Raw genomic sequence first — 15,983 nt, forward strand, 5'->3', positions numbered from 1 at the left:
CACGTTCACTCGTTCTCCCGCATAGGATGGAATGTCACAAAGAATTACGGAGAGAATCAGTTTGTATCTGCCTTGGTGTTTGGAAACTGGGACTTTTTAAGAAATAAACGGGAAAGGTGGAAATCACAATCGAGATTTCCAGTAAATGAACGATGAGTCTATAACCCAAACTTGAAATGTTGTAATAATATTCGATAAAGAAGATGAAAGGGCTAAGAACTTGAGGTCCTCAAAATAATAACCATAAGTCTATATCTACTTGAATCACAGGCCGATTGTACAGCATCATATATATTATAAAACTCACATTTCATAATATAAATAAACCATATAAGATGAAGAGACAGGCTACACTAGGGGTGTCAAACTCGCGGCCGGATGCGTCACATGCTAGCCCCACCCCCGCCCGGTTTAGCGAAGGGGGAAAAAGTCCCGATACGTCACATGATGACGCCATGACAACGCGAGTTTGACACCCATGGGCCACACTAACTCATGAAATACAGTTTCAAACTTTATTGATTTAATCATGAGAGCAACTATTTATTTTGTAATACCAGATATGCAATGCGAAGCAAATGAAACTGTTTGCATTTGTTGCTGAGGCCAAAACATCCATACAGAATAAAGGACAAACTGAAAAGCAGTACATTCTTTAAAAAAAATAAAATGCTAATACATCTGGATAATAGCAGCCTAACTACAGAAGGTTGTGTTGTTTATTTTCTTGCTAACAATTATGCAAATATCCAAACTGCCTTACAATAAATCAGACTACTTGTCCTTCAGAAAAACATAACATAGTTTGAATGGTAGAAACACTCCAGAGGCTTATGAAGAGTCCCCACCCCCCACCCCACATCCATTATTTGTTACTTAAACTATTATCTAGAGATGCTAGTTTGAATCTAGGACTTGCATACGTTCTGCCACAAGTTATAGTCCAAAGCATCCCAGGATGAAAGGTGACAGATTTTTTATTTTCACAGAGTACCAGATACAATAACAAACCAAATAATTGAATAGCCTGATGCTGGCTGCCAAGATGCTTGGTGCTCCAATAAAGTAACACAATGTTATTGGCAGTGTTGAAAGAAAACAAAATACGACAAAAACCTAAGTAAGGCATGCTTTAAAAAGGGGACTGAGGCAACGTTTAGACTATACATCATGGCAAAACTCTGCAAAAAAATATTTGGAGAAAATCTGAAGACAGCCAACAAACTTCCATTTCAAGATTTTTTTGTTGTTGTTTCACCGTGCTGAGAATTCTAATCAGCCTCAAGGTTGTCGCAGAGATAGGCAAAGGCTGTCAACCAAAAATCCTGGCATCAGAAGGTCTGAGTTTCAATGACAATTAAATGCAAAAAATAAACAGAAACAACCCCCTGGCCAGTATCTCCAAGAACCATTTTACCAGTCAGCTAAATATCCTGTTCTCCAGACTAAGAATTAATTCACGGGTTAACACATTATTGCTTGACGTTGCCACTAGCATACTTTCTGGCAATAGTATTTGGGAGATTTTTGTGGCAAAGTACACACAAAAAAAAATCTGCTTTGTCACAGCAGTTACTAGGATGAGGTTCGGATATCATCCAGCATATATATTAACAAGTACCAGGTTTAATTCTCTAGAACATTGATGGCTAACCTTTTTGCCATCGCGTGCCAGGAGAGGGGGGCGGGGGAGGGTCGCATGCGCACGTATCCACGCGCATGCGCACGCAACCCCACCCACCCCCGCTTCTGGCACATGATGGCCTGGTAGGCCCGTTTTTCTTTCTTACCTGGTTCCAGATCCTCTCTATGCATCTGGGAAGGGCGAAAACAGCATTTCCCACTCCCTTGGAGGCCCTACGGAGGCTGAAAGGGCCCATTTCCCAACTCTCGGTGGAACAGGAAGTGACATTTTTTGCTGTCCCCAGCCTCCAGAACCTCTCTAGGAGTCTCTAGGAGCCTGTCTAGGAGTCTCTAGGAGCCTCTCTAGGAGTCTCTGGAGGCTGGGGACAGGAAAAAACGTCACTTCCTGTCCCACCGGGAGTCGGGAAATGGGCCCTTTCAGCCTCCGTAGGGCTTCCAAGGGAGTGGGAAAGGCTGCTTTCGCCCTTCCCAGATGCATAGAGAGGATCTGGAGCCAGGTAAGAAAGAAAAACAGGCCTTCCCCACCCACCCCCCAGGCCCTCCAGAGGCAGGAAATAGCCTGTTTCCCTACTTCTGGTGGGCCCAGAAAGCCCGAAAATCAGCTGGCCGGCACGCACATGCACCGCAGAGCTGAGCTGGCGTGCCCACTAATATGGCTCCGCATGCCACCTGTGGCACGTGTGCCATAGGTTTGCCATCACGGCTCTAGAAGATTTAGGAGACAATTTTGATATTTTTATAAATATTGCTTGAGGTTAGCTAAGCTTGAGGTTGCCTAGATTCCCAGAGACCCTAAAAGTTGTTACTTATTTGTTTGTTTATGTATTTTGTATGGCTGCCACCTCACCAATGACTCCGAACAACAAACGAAATTTAAAGAATAAAGAGAATTAAAATAACACACATATTAAAATACATAGCAGCCAAGAATAAAGCATACATAATTATGACTAAATGACCTAACATTGCTTGGCAAAGGAATCAGCGTTCACTTGAAAAGCCCAGTGACGTTAGTCATAGAATAATGTTTTAAATCAGATCATCCTGTCAATATTTTGGAATTTAAGAACAAAAAGTGGAAACAAGAAATCCTGTATCCCCAAAATGCCATTTCCAAAGAGAAGCACTCTTAGTCCAGTAGAGACCGAACAGTGCAATTTTTAATTTTTACCAATTTCTCTTCCCTGTAGGCTTATCTGCCATTACCCAGACCAAAATATCTGGGAACCCAGAGACAGCAGGAAGAACAAACATTATATCCCCCAATTTACCAACATCAATGTCACACAAGCAAAGTTTTATCGCTTGGGAAACTGACAGAATCCACAGCATAACAACGTGACTAATGGAACCGGAGATTTAAGACTAAAATAGATCAAAGCTTGACTTTCCAAAAGACATGGCTCAGCTCAGCTCTGAGGCAAAGGCCTTCGCTAGGACTATCAGTTCTGAGCTTTAAAAATCTGGATGACCTTCTGACAGCAAGAAAAAAAAATCTATTTTATATTTCTTTCCTGCTACAGAGTGTCATCTGGATTTCTGCAACCAAGATCCAATAGTCCTCACTTGTTATAGATTTCACTAAACCTTCTCTGAGATTTTATATTTCATGCCTGTGATCAGAGTGCAAAAGTTTATAGCTCGTTCTGAAAACTTTACATATTTCAAACTGAATGCAATAATGGCAGCATTCCAAAGGATACGTCTGCCACCCATTTTTAATATGTGTTAAATTGTAACTTTTGTTTGTCTGCAATATATTAGAATTTGTTCTGCAAGCAGAGTACAAGAGGCGGTTTTAAAAGATCTTTATTTTGTATATTAGATGGTTCTTGCACATTGCAGCTGACAAAGCCAAGCTTTATTAACAGCAAGCTATCTCCAGATTAAATAGGTACGTGCCCAGTTTCTGTGCCAAGTAAATGTGTCTGTTTCAAGCAACAGAGGCGAAGGATGGACAGGCAGCATTTTGCAGAAATGCTCAGAACTCCCAGTTTTATGAAATTTTTCAGTACACTGGGGATGGATAACTAAATATAGGATTGTATTTGCATAGATCTGGAAATTGAAATATTATGATACATAAACCAGCCTTGATGGTGCCAATAATCATTTGTAAGTGCTGTTCAAGTATTTTGGCATGGCACCATACCAAAATATGTTGGACAGGACTTGCAAAACCTGTATCTTGAAAGTAATGGAATGTGCCGAGATGGACAAACTTACTAAAGAAATCCAAGGAAAGGAAGAATCAGACTACTATCTGGTTTGGCAAAAGTGGTATCTATGGCTGGAGAAAAGGAAAACCAAACAAAAAGACGATCCTAAAAGACTTAAACCAAATCCTGTACCAAATGAGACACAACAGAGTACAACAAAACCTTAATAAAAATAATATCGTTATATAAGGTGAGAGGTGGGAGTATATATTGAGAAATATACCTTACCGATGTACGGTCTTAAGAAATAAGTCATCACGTTTAAATGTTATATATGTTGTGTATGTTTTATTTGTACCCGTATGTGCATTTTTTTCCTGTGTGTATGTTTTTTTTTCTTTTTGTTTTTAAATCAATAAAATTGGGAAAAAAACAAACAAACAAAAAAAACCCTGTGTCTTGACAAAATTTCCACCTGTCAATTAAAAAGGCCACACTGCTTGGATCTGCACATATACTACGCGCCAGGGTTGAAATGCTCCCGGTTCGGACTGGCTCAGGCGAGTGGGTAACAATGGTGGTAGGCAGTTCAGAGAACCGGTAGCAAAAGTCCCTATCCCCGCCCCCCATGCCCAGCTGAGCTGCGCGATCATCAGAGGCTTTTTTTCTTTTAAATGCCTCTGATAAGCCAAGCTCTGACAATCCCAGCTGAGTTGCCTGCCGATCAGGCAACTCAGCTTGGATCGTCAGAGCCGTTTTTTTCTTTTAAATGGCTCTAACGATCGAAGCTCTGACGATCCCAACTGAGTTGCCTGATCGGCAGAGGGTTTTTTAAAAACCCTATGACGATCAGGTAACTCAACTGGGATTGTCAGAGCCTTTTGAAAGCATTTTTTACATGGTTTTACATGTAAAAAATGGTTTTAAAAGTAAAAAAAATTGGCTACGGCCACCCAGTCACATTACCCCCACCACCACCAAGCCACGCCCACAGAACCGGTAGTAACAAATTTTAGATTTCACCACTGCTACGCGCCACTATGTTACAACATCCTAGGTTCTGGTATATGAAAGGCAATACCAGCTAAAGAACTGGCAGCTGTAATTTCATATTTTTGTGTATATGTGTGTAAAGCTGCAGGGCTGGAGCGGTTGAAGCAACGGTCAGTGATGTTGCTGTGGCGGTGGCGGCGCAGGCAGCACCGGCGGCGGTCCCTGGGCTGCTGTAAACTTGATTTGCAGCGTACTGGGCGCTGCGGGCGGCGACGCGGGGCGGCAGCCATGGATACGGAGGCGGAGCCGACTAAAATGACACTTGCAACTACGATGTTGACAGGAACAGCAGCAGCAACACCGGGAGGCTAGGCTATGAGGATGCCCTCTCTAGACAATGGAGAGGGCTTTGCTGCAAGCAGTTACCCCCCCTCGATGTAATGGGGAGGGGGCCTGGACATTCACTTAATCACCTGAATTCAACTTAATCACCTGAATGGCCCTATCTGAAAGAGCATGGTAGTGGTGGGGGCTGAGAACTGAAGACATTTTTTGATCTTCCCCTGTCTGCTTCTCCCCCCCCCCCTTACTAGACCTAGGCCTAGTTTGGCCATTCAGCGAAAAACAAACAAACAAACAAACAAACAAACTTGCAGCTGTTTTGATCAATTTATAGCCTTTTTAAAATATCTTTTCCTCCTTGACTATCCTAATTATCCTGATTATTTGATTTCATCTCTTCCACCTGGATGCTCCACTTTTGCTTTTTTCGACCTTATCTTCGGATTTTTGCTGGTATCAGAAAGGGAGGAAGCATAGACATCGAGAGTCTTGAACAATTTATTTGTAATATTTATACAAGTGGATGGGACGGACCATCTTCTCCTTTGTTTCTGTAACTCTGGACTGGTCGCCGTGAGAGGGCGGTCATTGTGACTCTCATCCCCCTTTTTATGACTAACTTATTTTAATCACAAGACTTTCCCATCATTGTAAGAGGGCGATGGTATTCCGATGTTCTATTATATTAGCTTCCTTGTACAATTATCTACTTTACCCTTTTTGTCTTAACCATCTGTTTTAAACCATCTTTAACACCTTAAGAAGAAAATGGCCTTTCATCGCCTCCAATTCTATCTCACCTCCGATGTATTCAATAACAGAACTCCTAGCACTGCGAGATTCCCCACTCTCGCAAGTTTGGCCCTCCCAGTTATCTAGGGCCGCCCTCAAGGACGGGTTTTGGAACCCCGAGAGGTGGTATGCTAAGAACCGGAAGCTTTGGGGTTTTTTAGATAGTTTTTCAAATTCTATTTTAAGGGGATCTGGGAGGAGGGTGGTTTCCAATGTAAATAATGAGGCTGGGGAGCCTCCCGGGAGGGGGGTGGGTTGTATGGGTTCAGGGATTAACCCGCGAGGGACGGGGTCTAGTCCATCTGAAGAGCACGGCGGAGGAGATGCAGAATCTAGGGCCAAGGAGAGGGTTAGAACTTGTGCTGTTGATAGACATTACATCAGTACTGTAGGTGGGAGGGGCAGATATGGCGGGAGTAGGGGGCCACATCAAGTTGCGGGAGTGCGCGCTCGCTGTCTTCAAGCGGTGGCACGCTCCGGCCCCCAATGCTCTTCTCATTCCCCAGGTGGCACAGACCCTCAGGCCCTGGGCCTTCGGCTGATGCTATGCAATGCCAGGTCCGTGGTAAATAAAGCCCCCCTCATTTGTGATCTTGTTCAGGAGGGGGGAGCGGACCTGGTGGGTATTACGGAGACCTGGTTGGGCCAGGAGGGTGGAGTCCCTCTCATAGAGATGTGCCCACCCGGTTTCTGGGCATTTCATCAGCCAAGGTCACAGGGAAGGGGCGGGGGGGGGGTGGCAGTTATCATTAAAGAGGGTCTTAGTCCGAGGGAGGCCACTGTTCCTCAGACGGCCGGATGTGAGTCCCTCCTTGTGAAGTGGGGTCATGGGGTGCAGATGGGCCTGCTGGTTACGTACCTGGCTCCCTGCCACGTGGCAGCAGCCTTGCCTGAACTACTCAACGTTATAGCCGCGGTGGCGATTGATACCCCTAGACTTATGGTCATGGGGGACTTCAACCTGCCATCCGTCGGTGAGGCGTCTGAGGTGGCTCAGGAGTTCATGGCTTCCATGACGGCCATGGACCTGACCCAGTTAGTTCATGGCCCTACTCACACGGGGGGAAACACGCTGGACCTGGTTTTTGTCGCTGGTCAGTGGCTGAGTGGTCTCGAGATAGGGGATATAGCGATCGAGCCCTTGTCATGGTCAGATCACTCCCTCCTTCGCTTTGACCTTCGAACCGCCACACCCCGCCGCAGGGAGGCGGAATCGATGAGGTGGTTCCGCCCCAGGCGCCTGATGGACCCGGATAGGTTCCAGACGGAGCTTGGGCCATTTCCTGAGGCTCTGGCACACGGCTCGACTGAAGACCTAGTGGCTGCCTGGGATAGGGCGGCCGCTGGAGCTTTGGACCGGGTCGTGCCTTTGCGGCCTCTGACCCGGCGTCGATCTCACCTGGCTCCCTGGTTCACCGAGGAGCTGAGGGAGATGAAACGCCGGAAAAGACGCCTGGAGAGCAGTTGGAGGGCCAGCCGTTCTGAATCTGACCGAACACTGGTAAGGTCTCATATTAAGACCTACCTGGTGGCAATAAAAGCGGCAAAGTGTAACTATTTTTCCGCTCTTATTGCGTCATCAGATAATCGCCCGGCCGCCCTGTTTAGGGTGACCCGCTCCCTGCTCCACCAGGAAGCGTGGAAGGACCCCTTGGAGGGTAGAGCCGAGGACTTTGTACAATATTTGTATGACAAAATCGCTCAGATTCGGGAAAATTTGGACTCTGACTGGGTAGATTCGGGAGGGAGGATGGAGGCAAGTCTTGAGAATATTATCTGGGAAGAGTTTGATTCTGTGACTCTGGAAAACGTGGACAAGATACTGGGCAGACTAAGCGCGGCCACATGTTTATTGGACCCGTGTCCCTCCTGGCTGGTGCTGGCCTCTCGGGAGGTTACACGAGGCTGGCTCCAGGGGATTATAAATGCTTCCTTGAGAGAGGGTGTCTTCCCTGCTGCCTTGAAGGAGGCGGTGGTGAGGCCTCTCCTCAAGAAGCCTTCTCTGGACCCAGCAGTGTTGGCTAATTACCGTCCAGTCTCCAACCTTCGCTTCATTGCGAAGGTTGTTGAGAGTGTGGTAGCGCGACAGCTTCCTCAGTACTTGGATGAATCGGCTTATCTAGATCCGTTCCAGTCGGGCTTCAGGCCTGGATACAGCACGGAAACGGCATTGGTCGCATTGGTAGATGATCTCTGGAGGGCCCGGGACAGGGGTTGCTCCTCTATCCTGGTCCTATTAGACCTCTCAGCAGCTTTTGATACCATCGACCATGGTATCATGCTGCACCGGTTGGAAGAGTTAGGGGTGGGAGGCACCGTGTTGCAGTGGTTCTCCTCCTTTCTATCTGATCGGTCGCAGTCTGTGTTGACAGGGGGGCAGAGGTCGACCCCGAGGCCCCTTGTATGTGGGGTGCCACAGGGGTCGGTTCTCTCACCCCTTCTGTTCAACATTTATGTGAAGCCGCTGGGTGAGATCATCCGTGGTTTTGGGGTGAAGTATCATCAGTATGCTGATGATACTCAGCTATACATCTCCACCCCGGACCACCCCAATGATGCCCTTAAAGTGATGTCCCAGTGCCTGGAGGCTGTACGGATCTGGATGGGGAGGAACAGACTCAGGCTCAACCCATCCAAGACCGAGTGGCTGTGGTTTCCGACGTCCCGATACAGTCAATTGGTGCCATCACTGACTATTGGGGATGAGTCATTGCCCCCCATGGAGAGGGTTCGCAACTTAGGCGTCCTCTTGGACTCACGGCTGTCTTTAGAAGAACACTTGACAGCTGTGGCCGGGAGGTCTTTTTATCAGGTTCGCCTGATTCGCCAGTTGCGTCCCTTTCTGGATCGGGACTCGTTAAAAACGGTCACTCATGCCCTCGTCACTTCACGCCTGGACTACTGTAATGCTCTCTACATGGGGCTCCCCTTGAAGAGCACCCGGAGGCTCCATCTGGTCCAGAATGCGGCCGCGCGGGTAGTTATGGGAGCAGCATGGCGCTCCCATGTGGCTCCCCTCCTGCGCGAGCTGCACTGGCTCCCTGTGGTCTTCCGGGTGCGCTTCAAGGTCTTAGTTACCACCTTTAGAGCGCTCCATGGCTTAGGACCGGGGTACTTACGAGACCGCCTTCTGCCACCAATAGCCTCTCACCGCCCAGTACGCTCCCATAGAGAGGGGCTTCTCAGGGTGCCGTCAGCCAAACAATGTCGACTGGCGGCCCCCAGGGGGAGAGCCTTTTCTGTGGGGGCACCCACCATCTGGAACGAGCTCCCCCCAGAGATACAGAAGATTCCGGATCTGCGCACTTTCCGCCGTGCCCTCAAAACATTCCTGTTTCAGCAGGCCGGCCTGGCCTAACTTTCCCTTTATATTGCTTTTTGATTTTATTTTAAACTGGGATGTCTTGAATTATCTAGGACCAGAATGTTTAGTATATTTTAATTGGTTTTTTATTATTAACGTTTGTATTACATGTATTTTTATCGTTCGCTGTTCACCGCCCTGAGTCCCTTAGGAATAGGGCGGTATATAAATTTAATAAATAAATAAATAAATAAATAAATAAATAAATAAATAAATAAATAAATAAATAAATAAATAAATAAATAAATAAAGCTGAAGAAACAGTGGACCACTTATTTAGCTGCTGCAAGAAGATCAAACAGACTGAGTTAGAAACATGACAATGATGGTGCATTGGAATATCTGCAAGAAAAACCACTTGCCTGCAAGCAGGAACTGACGGGACCACAAAATAGAAAAAAAGTAATAAAAAATTAAAATGTTCATTCAACATTTAACAATTGTTGATAAGAAAGACAAAAAAGGCTGGATAGCAGACGTTGCAATACTTGGAGACAGCAGAATAGAAGAGAAACAACTGGAGAAAATCACAAAATATAAAGACCTGAATATAGAAGTAGAATCACTATACTAAAATAAAGGAAAAATAGTACAATACAGGTAGTCCTCGACTTACAATCATTCATTTAGTGACTGTTCACAGTTACAACAGCACTGAAAAAAAAATGACTTACAACCATCCTCCCACTTACAACTATCGCAGCATACATACAGTCACACCCCAGGATCATGTCACTGCTATTTGCAACCTTCCCAGACAGTTTCCGACAAGCGAAGTCAATGTCGCTCAACAACTGCATGATTCACATAATCACTGCTGTGATTCACTTAACATCCATGGAAAAAATGGTCATAAAATCGGGTGTTCACAACTGCTTTACTCAGCAACAAAAATTCTGGTCCCAAATATTGTCATAAGTCAAGGACTACCGTGTTTCTCAGAAAATAAGACCGAGTCTTATTTTCTTTTAGAATTGAAAATAAGCACTTGGGCTTATTTTGAAGGCGCTCTTCCTGTTTTTGAGGTGCAGTAGGCCAGACTCCGTGAGCTGGATGCACTGTGGACGCACTGTCACCTCCATTCCAAACCTTCAGCCTTTAGAATGGAGGCTTTTTGGTGAACGGGAGGAAAATGGGGAGGGGGATTTTCCTGCCTGCCATCCTTCCCTCAGTCTGTGTTGAGCTTGAGGAATGGATGGCAGGCAGGAAAATCCCCCATCCCATTTTCCTCCAGTTCGCCAAAAAGCCCCCGCGAGCCTCCCAAAAAGAGGGAAAAAGCAAAGCAGCTGGCCGCGGAGCTGCCGGCTTGAGGGAAGCAGCCCAACAAGCAGAAGCGCTACGCCCAGAAAGACAAGGGCAAAAGCTGTATTTGCACTGCCCCAAGGGACCAGCAGGTTGCAGCTGCAGCCGGTCAACTTTCCCGTCCCCGTTCCCCCCCCCCCCCCAAGAGCCACTATTCATGCTGACCCCACCCATCCCTCCCCGGGCTTATTTTCAAGGTAGGGGTAATATTAGGCCCACCCGCAAAAAATTAGGGTTGGACTTATTATTGGGGTGGGTTGTGTTTTCACAGAAACATGGTACCCATAGTAATAGGCACGATAAGTGCAATTCCAAAACATCTGGAGCATCACTTGAATGCTATTGGCATTCACAAGATCACCATCAGTGAATAGCAAAGGGCAGATTTATTTGGGACAGTTTATATCCTGTGACAATACCTTTAATATTATTAAACAACATCTGCCTATCCAGTTCCTTGGGAAGGACTCAATAAGTGGACAAAATTGCCAAATCCAGTCTAAACATCTGGCTGACTGGGCAACTAAACATAATAATAAGCCAGTAATTAAAATCACAGAATATTTTAATCGAAAGATACATTTTTGGTCATCTGGTCCACCCTCAACACATAACAATCCAGCCCATTGGATCATCTCGGATGAAGGGAAGGCATGGTATCTATCATAGTGATCACACACTATCAACTGTATCCCAAATTAATTTGAGATGACAATGGAATACTATACTGAAAGGAAGACTTTTTAATGTGCCGGTTGGATAGCTTGTTTTTCATACTTAAACACTTCTCTAGCCCAAAGAGAACAATAAAATTATGTATTGCTCAATGGATACATAATTGGTGATAATTCCTTGGTGAAACGGATAGATCTTTTCAGTGTGTATGTATATATTTGAGGGTTACTACCATTTTTGAGCACTTATATTTAGCTTTTCACTGAATTGTTTTCCTTTCACAACTGAGGAATGTGGGGAATCTTTGAAGGCTCTTAAGGGCTTAAATGGTTTCTAGTAAACACCATTAATCATCCCAAATAAACATTATTTTTTTTAAGTTCAATAAAAATGAGTATCTGACTTGGCAACTGCAAACTGTTACAAATCATCATTAGCAAAGTTATCATTGCGCCTTGTTTTGCCAAGGCCTTAAACTGAAAGATCTAAGTTTTGAAATATTTTTATTTCAGTAACAATGAAATTGTCAACAAATGTATTGTGATTTCCTTTGAGAGAACTGGTCTTCACAGAGGTCTGGAAAGCTCCAGTAAAATATTTTTTTTATCAAAAGCATTTTGGTAAATATATCTCTTTGAAGGAAAACAGATATATGTATTATATTTACAGACCATATTCATCTTTTATTTACTGTGTTTTCTCTCTTCTAGAAGATATAAGGACACTTCATATACAGCTCTCAGAAAATGTCTCAATTTACAACCCTTATCTTTGTTGTTGTTAGTTATGAAGTCATGTCCGACCCATTGTGACTCCACGGATAACGTTCCTCCAGGCCTTCCTATCCTCTACCATCCTCTGGAGTCCATTTAAGCTCACGCCTACTGCTTCAGTGACTCCATCCAGCCACCGCGTTCTCTGTCATCCCACTCTTCTTTTGTCCTCCATCTTTCCCAGCATTAGGCTCTTCTCCAGTGAGTCCTTCCACACATGATCATGTCCGTGCATGCGTGTTTGCACGCACAGTGAGTCCTTCCTTCTCATTAGGTGGCCAAAGTATTTGAGTTTCATCTTCAGGACCTGGCCTTCTAAAGAGCAGCCAGGGTTGATCTCCTCTAGGACTGACCAGTTTGAATGCCTTGGAGTCCAAGGGACTCACAGGAGTCTTCTCCAGCACCATAGTTCAAAGGCCTCAATTCTTTTGGCACTCAGCCTTCCTTATGGTCCAACTTTCAGAGCCATACATTGCAACTGGGAACACCATAGTCTTGAATATATGCACTTTTGTTGGCAGGGTGATGTCTTTGCTTTTTAGTATGTTGTCTAGATTTGCCATAGCTTTCTATGTCCTTATCTAGTGGGCTACAAATCAGGGGTGAAATGCTCCCAGTTCGGACCAGATTGGCCAATCCATTAGCAATGGTGGCGGGTAATTCGGAGAACCGGTAGCAAAATCCATAGCCCCCCCCCCATGCCCCCCTAATCGCCTGGTCGCCCACTTGGCCGCTTGCTGCTTTTTTCCGACTCGCTCGCTTTTCCGGCCTTGCTTCGCCTGCTGCAATTCCTGCAATCAATTGCATCAGCTAGCAACTGTATTTGCCTGCCTGCAATCAATCTCATCGGTGAGGAACTGAATCTGCCTGCCTTGTGCCTTCAATTGGGTAAGTAACTGGGGGTTGTTTTTTTGGGAGGGAGCTTTAAAAAAAATAGTTAATTGGAGTTTTTTTTAGGAGTTTTGTTTTTTTTTTAGACATAGCAATTTAAAGTTAAGGAAGTTTTAGATTTAGCTGTTTTTATCTAAAAATGTAAATAAAATAATAAAATAAAATATTTGTGCAGCTTTCTGCGATTTGGTTTCTGTAGTGTTTCACTCTAACTACACAAACACAAAGCTGAATGTGGCATTTTGTGTGGAAAAAGTGTAAAACTTGGTTTTGGAGCTTTTTGTAGCTGTGTGAGGTTCCTGCTTGTTGCAGGGGCCATTTTGGGTCAAGTGCAGCTGCTTTTACATTGTGTGTGAGTCAGTTGTGTTGTGTTGTGTGTGTGTAAAGTGTGAAAGTTGGTTTTGGGTACCTCTTATTGTTTTGTGTACTTGTTTATTATTTTTATTATTGGCCATGCCCACCCAGTCACCTGACCACCAAGCCACGCCCACCAATTAAGCCACGTCCACAGAACTGGTAGGAAAATTTTTTTAAATTTCACCCCTGCTCAAACTGTTAATCCTAAGAATATAAGTTTACATTTTCTTGTCAAACTTTCATAATTCAAAGGACGAATTCCACAAGTCCACAGAATATGAACTACAATACTAGTCATCCATAGACATTCAGAAGAAAGGGAAGATCAGCTGTTGTGTAAAGCAGCAGTCCCCAACCTTTCTAGCTCAGTGGACCAGCGGGGTGATGGGAATGGTTTCGTGTGCACATCACTTTCACAAATACAGTTTCCAGTGCATGCAACCACCACTTCTGCAGCCCAGTTCCGAAAGCCCTGCAGCCCAGCATTGGGTCACAGCCCGGGGGTTGGGGACCCCTGGTGTAAAGTACATACCAAAACCAAGCTTGGTACCATGTTATACCTACAGCATGCAAAACCTACATCATAAAAATCCAGATCAAAGTAGAAGCTGCGCTCACCTGAATTTCTTCCCAAATGTCTTCATCTAGAACTGTGGCAGCAGTGTAATGCTGCATAGGAGTGATCAGGCAATGACCTTCAGTAAGAGACTGGTACTTCGGCAAGGATAAGTAAACCTAGAAAAGAAAATGCAATGTTTGAGCATCCAGTTAGTGCATATTGACCTTATGATTTCCATGATTCATTCCTGCCAAACTAGACCTGATATAAAACTTGCTTAGAGAGTCTCATTTTAAAAGAACTAAAAGTTCCAGCAGTGGAGAATCTGTTAAACAGTTTCCATGCCCAGGGTTTTATATATCCATATAGGACAGGATTTATATGGGACAGATTCCTGAATGAGAAAAAGTGGCAAAACAGGAAACATTATTATTTCCCAGCCATAAGGTTCTTTTATTTGTATATAGTGTCTGAAAAAGTACACACACAGAGAGAAAGAAAGATTGCCATGTCATTTAATTTGGACTGGAATCCCTTCACTGAACATATTCAAGCACAGGCTGAACGTCATTTGTCAAGGATGCTGGATTTCTGCAAGGAGCAGAAGATTGAATGTGATGCCTTAAAATGGTTTCTTTCAGCTCTTTGAAACTAATTCCAAATTCATTTTATAAGGAGGAGACACTATATCTGTTGTTTTTTAATATCTGAATGACTTTGTCTGTCTTTGTGCCTTTGTTTTCTTCTACCAATTATAATTTCACCTTTCCTCTATGACTCCTCTCATCTAACAACTCAACTCTGCTTTGGCCTCCTAATTATTTACTCTTCTTGTGCCACCTAAATATTCAGATCTTGTGTATCATTGCAGCAAGGTCATCAACAAATCTGAAGTACTGAAGATTAAGTTTATCATTCAAGACACAGTCACACTCATATTTGCTGCATCCTTGAAGTGGCTTTTTCCTCTTAATTGAAGAGCCAGGGTTATTCAAACGCAATCATTCATGTCATAAAAAGCAATCTTAATTTTAATTTCATAACATCATGCACAGAGAACAGCCTTCTTTTAATTCGTCCATTTCTATGTCAAAATAACTGATGCTCTTCCTTTACCTTGTTACCAATTGCAATGATTAGGTGTTTAGGAAGTTCAGAGCTACCAAAGCAATGAGGGCATTTTTCCATGCATGCAGCAAGTTGTCGATGCTCACGGATCGCTTGGTTTCTCTCCCTTTCCTCCGCTTTTCCGCTTTCCTCTTTCTTTGCTGCTTGGGAAACGAACATGTCATCCAGAGTGTAATAATCTCTATCAGTTTTGTCTGAAAACTAAAGCAAAAGATAGATCAGGAGCTGGAAAGCTAAATTAGGATTATAAAATTTATTTGATGACTTCTAGAAACTCATTACCTCTAAATATAACAACTATGGGCTGTGGTGTTTTGCAAAGGGCAAATGCACAGAGTGCAATGGTATTATGTGTTTAACCTCAAAGCACTCAGACAATTCTGCGATTGCCATGAGGTAGCTTGTATGTGCACTCACATACGAAGACAACGTGTGAAAACTCCTACAGCAGCCATACTGAATCTTCAGGAAGATGCAAATGCTTCCAAGCTCAAAGGAGTGTGCTTCAATCAGTGTGAAGCTCCACTGGAGATATTTGCACAGCCCTAATAAAAACCAAATCTCATTTCATTTTTATTAAGCCACCTTGCTTTTCATCAGTGGGAGTTGCTGCCTAACATAGCTTGTCTTTATTCTTATAATCTGCATTAGATGGAGGATCAGCAGACTGCAAGTAATGACAATGACAGCTAAAGACAAAGTCATGATAGGTAAATTTAGGCATTCAAAAGTTGTTCCAGGTATGTGGATAAGTAGAATCTATTAAATCAAGTTAATATATAGATACAAGGCCACACTCTGTTATCTTACTAGAACAAGCCCATAGATTTGCAATAGGAACTGTTTTTCTTTTAGTGCCTACTATTCCCAAATTCCCTCTCCTCTTGATTTATGGGAGATGTTTTCCTCCCTTTTTATTGTTTAATTTCTACCTTTTGGTTTCTGGAGGAAAAAACTGTGCAGTAAGTAACCTGAGCTTCATTACCTATAGTGGGTGTCTCCCA

The 15,983-nt window shown here is 44.1% G+C and overlaps 1 protein-coding gene across 3 annotated transcripts in view; it reads right to left on the minus strand.

Annotated features, from left to right (window-relative positions):
* Nucleotides 1–15,983, minus strand: part of CWF19L2 (CWF19 like cell cycle control factor 2) — a 103,451-nt gene that overhangs the window by 11,313 nt on the left and 76,155 nt on the right. For all 3 annotated transcript variants that reach the window (XM_034409464.2, XM_034409455.3, XM_087894646.1), the window contains 2 exons: nucleotides 14,968–15,180; nucleotides 13,911–14,027 (listed from right to left, as the gene is read on the minus strand). In XM_034409464.2, coding sequence (XP_034265355.2) covers nucleotides 13,911–14,027; nucleotides 14,968–15,180 — 330 coding nt within the window. The remainder of the gene's footprint in view (nucleotides 1–13,910; nucleotides 14,028–14,967; nucleotides 15,181–15,983) is intronic.

Source organism: Pantherophis guttatus, chromosome 5 (assembly GCF_059756535.1).
Source record: "Pantherophis guttatus breed Tessera chromosome 5, ASM5975653v1, whole genome shotgun sequence".
Classification (NCBI taxonomy): domain Eukaryota; kingdom Metazoa; phylum Chordata; class Lepidosauria; order Squamata; family Colubridae; genus Pantherophis; species Pantherophis guttatus.